The 11882-nt window shown below is 50.8% G+C and overlaps 1 protein-coding gene across 1 annotated transcript in view; it reads right to left on the bottom strand.

Moving 5' to 3' along the window:
- Positions 1–11882, bottom strand: part of PLCG2 (phospholipase C, gamma 2 (phosphatidylinositol-specific)) — a 162481-nt gene that overhangs the window by 92858 nt on the left and 57741 nt on the right. Inside the window, exon 3 of the mRNA XM_010850801.1 lies at positions 475–618. Coding sequence (XP_010849103.1) covers positions 475–618 — 144 coding nt within the window. The remainder of the gene's footprint in view (positions 1–474; positions 619–11882) is intronic.

Genomic DNA, 11882 nt, shown 5'->3' with positions numbered 1-11882 from the left:
TCTGGCGGATTCACGAGGAGGACCAGACATCGCACCTCCAGACCGTGTCTATGTGTGTGCACTGCGTGTGTGCATGTATGCATGTATGAGACAGAAGGTTTCAGGATCGTTCCTTCAGATCAGCTAAGCCGAGTAAATGGTGCAGGCCACGCTTGGCTGGACAAAAAAATGTAACCTGCCTTCAGTTCTCAGCACAGCATGAGCCAAACGGGCCCTTAAGGTAATCCTTTCAACCTCTCCACGAGGTCAGCACGAGGATGAACTGGGTCCTGTTTTACAGCTGAGCAAACTGTAGCTCAGAGAGGTGGAGTCGCTTACTCAAAGCCACACAGCTAGAAAGAGGCAGGGTCAGGATTCGAAACCGGGATGCCCCAAACATGCATTAGCAGGGGGGCAGGGGTGGGCATCCCGCTGGAGCGCTCTCTGGGAAGGAAGCCGAGGCGCGGGGCGGGGACGCGCGCGGCGGGCGCCCACCTGCCAGGCTGAGCGTGCTGAGGATAAACTGGGAGCCGTACAGAACGGTGAAGCAGCATTCTTCCTTCTGGCGGACCGCTTTCGCGCGCTCGAAATCCTTGGAGCTCTTCCCCGGCCGGATCTCCTTTATCTCCATGATGTCCACTGAAGGAAAAGCAACAGCAGCCGGTCAGAAGCTGGACGTCACCCCATCTGAGGCTGCCGCCATGTGCCTGCACCCCAGAGACACCCCGCCCGGCTCTTCACTGTCCAGAGTGAAGACAAGCTCGACCAGCCCCGAGGCCCTGCCCGTTCACAGCTTTCTGTGCAAATAATGAAATGCGTGTGGTTCTCAGGCACTCGGTGCTGGGAGAGCTGTTGTGCAGCAATGCTGAGTCGCTCAGTCGCGTCTGACTCTTAGCAACCCTATGGACTACAGTGTAGCCCGCCAGGCTCCTCTGTCCATGGGATTCTTCAGGCAAGAATACTGGAGTGGGTTGCCATTCCCTTCTCCAGGGGATCTACCTGACCCAGGGATTGAACCCAGGTCTCCCACACTGCAGGCAGATTCTTTACTGTCTGAGTCACTGGGGAAGCCCTAGATGACAGAAAAAGAGGAAATTCATCCTCCCTAGAACCCCAGCCACAGGACTCCGACCTTCTCCTGGGCAAAGGTCAGGACGGCCCCTGACTCAAAGGTGAGCCCCTCCCCTCACAGGATGGCTGTTTGTTGCATGAGGGACCCTGCTCCTATCTCAGGAGGTCCAGTGAACTAAGGAGTGTCACAAAGAGACAAGTCCATCGATCCCTTCCGCCTTTTCTTCTGTCAGAAAAGTACCTTTTCCTGGGATGGACCCACTTCACACGCCTGAGATGAAGATGGTCCACCCCCCTCCCACCACAACAGGCCAAAGGAGGGGCCCAGGGGCCCAGAAATGACCAAGGCATCCCACCTCTTGGTCAGGATTCAGGGAGGAGCACACGGCCTAAGCTGGGCCCATCAGCATCCTCCCAGGGCTTGCTTGGCCAAAGCCATTCATCACATTTCTCCTGCTGCTGCTGCAGGCTGAGGAAACATGAGTCGAGGGGTAGCAGGGTCCATGCTGCTGGGCACACGGAAGGCAAAATGACTCAGCCCTGATGCACTATCAAACTCCTGGGTCCGTTTGGGCTTGAAGCCTCTTCTGCATTGGAATACGCTATCTATGTGACCTAATCAATTCTTTTTAGCTTTGGTTAGTGGGAAATTTCTGTCGCATGCAACCATAAGAATCCTGGGACATATACCTCTGTTATTGCACTGAACAGAGAAACAGCAAAGAGAGGTATTCCTAGAAATGAGAGGGTAGGAAGGAGACCTCAGCTTTGACCTGGAGTCCAAGAAGCAAACAGACCCAAGTGAACCAGGGCATTTTAGAGTCAGAGTTGAAGTAGCAGTAAAGGTTCAAAGCTGTTCACACATAACAGTAAAATGAGACATGTGTGTGCTCAGTCATGTTCAACTCTTTGCGACCCCGTGGACTACAGCCCACCAGGCTCCTCTGTCCATGGGATTCTCCACTCAAGAATACTAAAGTGGGTTGCCATTTCCTCCTCCAGGGGATCATCCCGACCCAGGGATCAAACCTGAATCTCTTGCATCTCCTGCATTGGTAGGTGGATTTTCTACAGAATCTCTGCAGTATCTCTACAGTATCTCTGCAGAAGAGGCGAGATACTTAAATTAGGGGAGGAAGGGGTGGAATGAACTAAAGGCTTTCCACTGTCTTACCATGGATCTAGCCAGACTGAAAACAGTTTGGAGGACAAGAGTCATGAAGTAAAGTGAAAAAACTTTAAATAAACAGCATTTATTCTGCACTCTGTGTGTGGTGGTGGTGGTTACACAAGTCTATACATGTGATAAAATTCCTTAAAACTCTTCAAACAAACCAAAACTGAGTCCACATAAAAAAATGATGAAAACTCATTATGGCCTGACCACTCAGCCATAAAACAGAACAAAATTATACCATTTGCAGCAACTTGGATGCAACTAGAGATTAGCACAGTAAGTGGAGTAAATCAGAAAGAGAGAGAGAAATACTACATGGCATCACTCACATGGGCTTTCTCGGTAACTCAGTGGTAGAGCGTCCACCAGCTACGCAGGAGACACTGCACAGTTTGATCCCCGGGCTGGGAAGATCCCCTGGAGGAGGAAATGGCAACCCACTCCAGGATTCTTGCCTGGGAAATCCCATGGACAGAAGAGCCTGGCGGACTACAGTCCAGGAGGGCTGCAGAGTCAGACATGACTGAGCGACGGAGCACACGCACATCACATACATGTGAAATCTAAAATACGACACAAAGGAACCTCTCTATGAAACAGAATCAGAATCAGGGACACGAGAGAACAGACTGTGTTGCCAAAGGAGCGGGGTGTGAGAGAGAGCTGCACTGGGAGCCTGGGGTTAGCAGATGCAAACTGGTAACACAGAATGAATGACTACAAGGTCCTGCTGTAGAGCGCAGGGAACTACATCCAGTATCCTGTGATAAGTCACAGTGAAAAAGAATGTATATACATGTATAAAGGAGTCACTCTGCTGTACAGCAGTAACTGACATAACAGTGTAACTCAATTATACTTCAATAAAAGATAAAAAAGTAACTAATTATGGTTTTTATTTTATTTTATTTTTTAACTTTACAATATTGTATTGGTTTTGCCATATATCAAAATGAATCTGCCACAGGTATACATGTGTTCCCCATCCTGAACCCTCCTCCCTCCTCCCTCCCCATACCATCCCTCTGGGTCGTCCCAGTGCACCAGCCCCAAGCATCCAGTATCGTACATCGAACCTGGACTGGCGACTCATTTCATATATGATATTATACGTATTTCAATGCCATTCTCCCAAATCATCACACCCTCTCCCTCTCCCACAGAGTCCAAAAGACTGTTCTATACATCAGTGTCTCTTTTGCTGTTTTGTATACAGGGTTATTGTTACCATCTTTCTAAATTCCATATATATGTGTTAGTATACTGTATTGGTGTTTTTCTTTCTGGCTTACTTCACTCTGTATAATAGGCTCCAGTTTCATCCACCTCATTAGAACTGATTCAAATGTATTCTTTTTAATGGCTGAGTAATACTCCATTGTTAATTATGATTTAAGAACATTTTACCAGCTCAGTTTCCTGGGTTTGATAACTATGGTTATGAAAAATGTTTTCATGGGAGGAAATTAGGTGAATGGCACACAGAAACTTTGTGTTATTTGAATCTACAATTTTTTTCAAGCCAAAAAAAAGTTTTTGAGACACTTAGCAATTATGAATGGCCCTAGTATTGGAGGGGTCTCTAAACCTTGCGGGGTAGAGAGGTGGGAGGTATAATCCCACCCTTCATCCAACCCTGAAACCAGGGAATCTTATCTTTTCTTCTTATCCTCATTCCTCAAAAGCCAACAACAAAACACAGAGACTTTGTGTGCGCTCAGACCCACCACCTTCTGAGAGGTCAGATCAGCAGGGCTGATCTACCTGCTTTAGCGGTTATCTGGGAACATCTAAGGTATTAAGGTGTGTTCTCAGAAATCAGTTACTCACCCACCCAGCCAGTCAAGAGTCTAGCGACTTTAAGCAAATACTCTTTTTTTTCCCCCATAGTTAGTCTAGCAATGATTATCTAACCATTCTCTTTCCCCATAAAATATTGCTAAGAGGGAATTTCTGAACTGGCCTACTGTGAGCTTTTTTCTTTACAGCAAAATTATAATAAACATACGATTGTTAAAAGGGGAAGGGGACAGGGACTTCCCTGGCAGTCCAGTGGTTAAGAATCGGCCTTCCAATGCAGAGGGCACTGGTTCGATCCCAGGTCAGGGAACTAAGATCCCACATGCCACATGGTGTGCCCGAATAAATATTTTTTAAAAAAAAAGAGGAAGGAGAGAGTGATGGGGACAATGGGACAGACCTCAAGATGGGACAGAGTGAGAGACCGAGGGAGACAGACACGCACAGATATGAACACACACAAACAGGGTCAACCAGGGTCAGGGACAACCACACACAGAGAGGAGACAAGCTACCCAGACGGGGAGGGCGAGACGACCACGCAACACACAAAGAGAGAAAGAGGGGCCTCCCTGGTGGGCCGGCGGTTAAGAATCCGCCCTCCAACGCAGCGGGCACTGGTTTAATCCGTGGTCCGGGAACCAAGATCCCACACATCACAGAGCAACTAAGCCCATGCCCTCCGGGGTCCACGCACCAAAATTACTGAGTTCACAGGGCTACAACACAGAGCCCATGTGCCACAACTAAGACCCAGACAAATAAATTTTTTTTTAAAAGATAGAGAAAACAGGAAATGGGAAGAGAATGAAATACAACAGCTACTCTGATGACATAAACAGCCTCAATGACCCCTGCACCACCGCCCCTCACTTCACTGCAAGGGAGCACCCTTTGGAGGCCAGCCCTGTCCCAGGAGAGGGCTGCAGGTGTCTGCCCTCATCAGCAGGACTGGACACCTCCATGACGTCATCCTGATCGCTCCCCTCTTTGCCCAGATAAGTACTGGCCTATTCATCATACTTCTGGTAAGACCATGCTTTCTCCATCGGAGCCTCCCGTCCATTATCAAAGGTCAGCTGACTATTTGTGTGGCTCTATTTCTGGTCTCTCTCTTCTGTTCCATGGGTCTGTTATTTCCCTGATTGCCCTGATAACTGTGACTTTACTGTACGTCTCAGCGTGAGGCTGCAGCCCCGTCTGACTTTGCCCTACGACACTGCACTGGCTGTCAGGTGTCCCGCCTCTCCATATGAACTGTAGGGTCAGGCTGTCACTGTCTACAGAAGAGCCTGCTAGGATATTGATGGAGACTGTGTTGACGACCCTCGGTTGCAGAGAACTGACATATCGAGTCTTTCTATCCATGAACATGGAGTATTGATTCATCACACTTTGTCAGCCAGACAATCCCCTGAATGTACACAGTCCTGGCCCCCAACGGTCTTACAGACACACTGAGTTCAACTGTGAGAATACAAATCCAAGCAATGATAATCACATACAGCTCTCCCAAAGCACACACTATAACGCCAGGCACACTGCCAGTGCTTTGCACGAGTCATCGGTCGGTTCCCCGGAAAGCTCCTCACCAGCACCATCTGCAATCACAGGTTCATCTGTTTACTGCCCATCCGCTCTCCCCTCCAAGCCCCAGCAGGACAAGGGTCGTGTCCGTCCTGTGCACGGCCGCCTGCGTCAGAGCCTGGCTTGGAGCACAGACTCAGACTGCGGCACAAGAAATGAGAAGGTCTCCCAGGTGGCTTGGCTTGGCTTCCCCCAGAAGCAGATTCTGAGACCGCGATTTGAGCACATGCAGTTGCCCCGGGAGCAGATGCTAGGGAACACCGGCAGAGGCACGGGGAAGCAAGCAGTTGCTATGTTACCAAGCTGGTACCCCAGGGGCAGTGGGAGCTGACCCCACGGGGATTAAGAGCCCCCTTAGAGGCTGCCCCATGGAGGAGGGAGGGAGCTGGGGTATCTATCCCCCAACTTCCACCTGCTATAGGTCGACGACTGCTTCTGGAGGCCTTAACCCCCCCAGGCCTTGAGCAAAGGGCTGCAGTGTTCAGAGCAAAGTGCCTTCAATGTGCATCAGTGACCACTCTAGCATAAGGGTCAGCCCACAGCATCCTCTGCTGAGTCAGCTTATCAATCCGGTGGTTTCTGCGCTGTGTGTGCTCAGCTGCTAAATTGTGTCCTCACAACCCCACGGACTGTAGCCCACCAGGCTCCCCTGTCCATGGAATTCTCCAGGCAAGAATACTGGAGTGAGTTGCCATTTCCTTCTCCAGGGGATCTTCCCGACCCAGGGGTTGACCCTGACTCTTCTAAGTCCCCTGCGCTGGCAAGCAGATTCTTTACCACTGAGCCTCCTGGGAAGCCGGTAGTTTCTGTGCTACCCTCATGGAACTCGGGGATCAGATGCATCAAAGTTGCAGTGTCTCCAGTTCAAGCAGAACAGTGGCGGATGTGGACAGGCCCCAATTATTGACAAGAACAGCGTCTCTGGGCTCCCTGAGTAGAGCTGCTGCGTGGAGACAGGATGAGATGTTACCACTTCTATACATTTTGCAGCCCTGAAGGTATCCTGAACTACAGAAATCAGTGCACTCTCTCACTCACTCTCTTAAAATAACAGCTTTTTTAAGATACAGTCCAAGACTTCCCTGGTGCTAGAGCAGTTAAGAATCCCGCCAACGCAGGGCACAGGAGTTCGATCCCTGGTCTGGGAAGAACCCCCAGGCCGCAGGGCAACTAGAACCACGCACCACAACTACTGCATCCGTGTGCTGCAGCTGCCAGACCACACACTGGAGCATGCGCGCAACCAGGGAAGCCAGCAGTGAGGAGGCCCGCACCACAGGAAGAGGCGCCACTGGAGAGAGCCCGCACGCGGCAAGGAGACCCAGCACAAAAGAGCAGTTCACATGCCATAGTTCACGTGCCATCCACTGAGAGCAAACAATTCATGGCTTCTAGTAGATTCACAGACGCGTGCAGCCACCGGAGTCAACGTTAGAATGTTTCCATCTCCACGGAAAGAAGCCCATGCCCTTCAGGCTCCATGTCCCCCCCAGCCCATCCCCACCAGCCCCTGGAAACCACTCATCCACTTTTAGTCTACACACAGTTGCCGTTCTGGACGTTACATAGAAACGGAACCAGAGGACACACAGTCTTCTTTCCGGGTCTGGCTTTTCCATTCACTTCTGTCCGTGGTTCCTCCATGTTGCAGCACGTGTCATTCTTATGAATGAATAACATCCCATCATACGAATCTTTTCTAACCATTTGTCCACTGATGGGCATTTGGGTTCTTCCACCTTTGGGTTGTAAATACTACAGTTCTGAACATCCGCGTGCAGGCTTCTGTTTGAACGCCTATTTTCAGTGATCTTGGGTGTCTGGTAGCAGCGGAAACTGGTCCCCTATCGTTTACACCCTCAGGGCCGTAAGTGTAATGGTGACGTGCCCCCTTCACACGACAAGGCTGACCAGCCACCAATGCGGGGCAGCAGTGGCTCACACGTAGGTGGACAGTCACCTGTCTGTGTGGGCCGGTGGCTGGGCCTCCGTGAGCCACCACCAAGTCCTTCAAAACAGGCACCACCACCTTCCAGGCATTCTGGGCGAGCAGGGGCCACCTCCAGAGACACAGGGGTACCCACTGTCTGGCCACCCCTTGAATACCAGGAGCCCCAGGAAGGAAATCCCTGACCAGTGCGAGTGGCTTTCTATTGGTGATCTGCAGAGTCTGATTCTTAAAGAGAAAGAAATATGAGACCACCTGACCTGCCTCCTGAGAAATCTGTATGCAGGTCAGGAAGCAACAGTTAGAACTGGACATGGAACAACAGACTGGTTCCAAATAGAAAAAGGAATATGTCAAGGCTGTATATTGTCACCCTGCTTATTTAACTTATATGCAGAGTACATCATGAGAAACTCTGGGCTGGACGAAGCACAAGCTGAAATCAAGATTGCTGGGAGAAATATCAATTACCTCAGATATGCAGATGACACCACCCTTATGGCAGAAAATGAAGAAGAATTAAAGAGCCTCTTGATGAAAGTGAAAGAGGAGAGTGAAAAAGTTGGCTTAAAACTCAACATTCAGAAAACTAAAATCATGGCATCTGGTCCCATCATTTCATGGCAAATAGATGGGGAAACAGTGGGAAACAGTGTCAGACTTTATTTTTGGGGGCTCCAAAATCACTGCAGATGGTGACTGCAGCCATGAAATTAAAAGACAAAAACTTATGACCAACCTAGACAGCATATTAACAAGCAAAGACATTACTTTGCCAACAAAGGTCTGTCTAGTCAAGGCTATGGTTTTTCCAGTAGTCATGTATGGATGTGAGAGTTGGACTGTGAAGAAAGCTGAAGGCTGAAGAATTGATGCTTTTGGACTGTGGTGTTGGAGAAGACTCTTGAGAGTCCCTTGGACTGCAAGGAGATACAACCAGTCCATCCTAAAGGAACTCAGTCCCGAATATTCATTGGAAGGACTGATGTTGAAGCTGAAACTCCAATACTTTGGCCACCTGATGTGAAGAACTGACTCATTGGAAAAGAGCCTGATGCTGGGAAAGACTGAAGGCGGGAGGAGAATGGGATGACAGAGGATGAGATGGTTGGATGGAATCACCGACTCAACAGACATGAGTTTGAGTAAACTCCGTGAGCCGGTGATAGACAGGGAGGCCTGGCGTGCTGAAATCCACAGGGTCACAGAGTCAGACACGACTGAGAGACTGAACTGAACTGAACTGAAGAGGCTGCAGGAGCCCTTTGGGCATTTTTGTTGACATGCCCAGCACTTGATCTTACATCACATGGGGCAGCGGGGCACCTTCCTTATTGAAGGGTGGTCCCACTGACTCAGGGGTGTGAGTCAGCAAGGTGGGTAACGCTGGCTGCACTCAGCCAGGTTAACCCCAAAGTGCCTTTCCGACCTGCACTGGGAATAAAACCCCAGTGCTAGGGATACAAATCCACATGTCCCCGAGGGTCTCCCAGGTGTGGGAGACTTGTGTGTGGATCCACACGTACGTACACACATGTGCATGCACATACTGTATACAGGTGCCTATTGCTATTCAAACGCTCACATGTGAGTATCTACTGTACTACGCAGATGCTGGGAAAGACTGAGGGTGAGAGAAGAAGGGGGCGACAGACAACGAGATGGATGGATGGCATCACCGACTCAATGGGCATGACTTGGAGCAAACTGCAGGAGGTGGTGGAGGACAGGAAAGCCTGGCGTGCTGCAGTCCATGGGGTCGCGAAGAGTCGGAAATGACTTAGCGACTGAACAACAACATACAGGCTTTCACCTGAAACACACCACCTGGACCGCGCACGCCTGCCAGAGGGGCTCAAGGGCAGGCACCTGTGAGAGTGTCCTGCGCGTCCGTCTGCCTTGCAGAGGAGCACAGCCAGCGCTCCTGGTGGCGGAAATCATCATGCAGCAAACCAGCGCCCTGCCACCCCAAGTCCACCTCAGGGTTTACTTCTGGCAAGCCAACTCCCAACCAGAGTCCAATTTAGATACTCTCTTTGGTATTTTTAACAGGCGATTTCACCCTCGCTTCTATTGAGTTACAAAGTAGTTACACGACAGAAACAAAAAATCAAAATTCAGAACCAGCACTGTACAGCATCATATACAGGAGTAACAAGGTCATCAGAGCATCAAATCATTCCGTGTTCGCTGCTGTTGATGCTCTATATTCTTGCAGAAATATTTGACGGGCTGGTTTTTAGGTGCTTACGGGTGTTAAGCAATACTGCGGAAATGGTTGGGTTTTTTTCAAGCTGTTGGTGATGCGCCCCCACTCGCATTCACGTAACAGGACATAACACCCTATCCCAAGAAAGACGCTCTCCTTTGCGTCTTCAGGGATGCGCTAGGCTCGGCGAAGGAGAGGTGCTTTTATTTGTATGTGTGCGAGTGTGTGTAAAGTGTGAGAAGAGGTTTAAAAAAAAAAGAGAGGTTCCCACCAATTTGCTGACAGCAGGGGTGACTCACAGGAAGGGTGATGGGCAACCGGTGGCCGGGGGACCTTGACCTGCGTGGGCGGGAGTTTTGGCCAGGGGCTCAGGCAGAGCACAGACTCGACTACCGAGTGGGCTCCGGGGGCCGGGGGTGCTCATGTGGTCGGGCTCTGCAGCCGCGCTTCCTGCTTGAAGAAGCGAGATGACACAGCCACAGAGGCGAGGTCTCTGCACAGCCCCCTTCCCGGCATCACCCCGGGTCTTCCCCAAGTCTGGCCACCACTACCCACCCATCACCTGCACTTGGGGTTTTTGTGCCCTGTGTCTGCTGTCCCCATGACCCTGCTTTTTGACTCCTGTTTCCTTCCTCCTCTCACTCTTGACTCTGGGCTGCTCTTAGGCTGCCTCCCATGCCTGGAACCTCCTTCCCTCACCTGGCCTTCTCCCATCTCCTCACCCGACCTCAGATGGCACCACCCGCCAACGAGGTTAACAGAACACCTTCAAGGAAGCTCCAGGTGTAACAGAGGGGAAAAGAGACAGACCAGGCTCAGGCACCTCCCTGCACATGCCCACTGTCCCCCTTTCCATCTTTCAGTCATTCAACCAACTGGGTGGGGAGTGAGCAGCCCGCTGAGTGCCAGGGAAGAAACCGACAGGCACAGTCCCTGTCCTCAGAAACTCTGAGGCTGGAAAGAGGGACAGACCCTGAGCAGATTGGCACATGAGTGCGTAAACCTCCCACTCAGCTAAACACCGCAAAGGAGCAAGATCAAGTCTACACGGGGGCTTCGGCCCAGCAAGGGGAAGAAAGGCTACTCGAGGCTGTGAGCATCCCAGCTGAGTTCTGAAGGCTGGACTTATCCTGTGAGGGGGTTGAGGGGAAGCCCTGGAAGGAGTCTGGACTGCAGAGACCCCGGTTCCAAGCCCAGCTCTACTCCCCAGCGACACCTGCGAGCCTGGGCGAGTCACCTCCCTTCTCCCTTCAGCTGCACGCACGGTGCTAACAGCAGCACCTTCCCTGAGCTGCTCTGCAAATGAGACGAAATGGCAGTCAGCACACATCGTGGTGGCCCCCGGAGGTCTCAGAGCCGGGGTTAGCTGAGCTGCTGGGATGAACGTTCTTTCACGGCATCTCTCACCAACACCGTTGCCACCGCTGGTGGTTTCGCTTTGTCTCAGTGTTGCTCTGTCTCAGTGAAGGACCCTGCTTTAAAAAGCCAAAGGGCACGGGGTTACTTTGATAAATAACCGAGATGCACCACGGAACACGCAGTTACAGGAGGTGCACGTGGGGCGCAGGAAGAGTCCAACTCCACAAAAATCGAGGCGACACGGCTTCAGCTCCCACGCTGTGACCCCAGCTACGCGCCTGGGGAGGGGTCCTTTATTCTGACTTGGCCTCTACCTTCTCATGGGTGCAGTGGGGAAATAACATCCATCCCATAGGTAGATATACCTGAAAGAACTTGGTAAAATGTCAAAAAGATGAGTTTTTGATATTAAAAATTATTTTGGGATCTTCCCTGGTACAGTCCAATGGCTAAGACTCTGCGCTCCCAACATCGGGGGGCCCAGGTTCAATCCCTGGCCGGGGAACTAGAGTCCGCGTGCCACAACTAAGACCCACCACAGCCAAATAAATAAATATTCAAAAAATTATTTTAAAGGCTAGAGATGGGGAGTGAGGGGGGCTGCTCTCCTCTTCCTTGTTGAAGAAAGCAGCATGCAATGGATGAGATGGCGCTGACACCCAGCTGAGGACATTCGCCTCCTGCTTCCACGGAGACTTTACCAGAAAAACAACACTCAAACATCAGGCTGTTCACGGAAGGCTCTGCATCCA

The sequence above is a fragment of the Bison bison genome, unplaced genomic scaffold, assembly GCF_000754665.1.
Source record: "Bison bison bison isolate TAMUID 2011002044 unplaced genomic scaffold, Bison_UMD1.0 scf7180017864295, whole genome shotgun sequence".
NCBI classification, from domain to species: domain Eukaryota; kingdom Metazoa; phylum Chordata; class Mammalia; order Artiodactyla; family Bovidae; genus Bison; species Bison bison.
The sequence above is the reverse complement of the archived record's forward strand: the minus strand, read 5'-3'. Positions and strand labels throughout refer to the sequence as shown.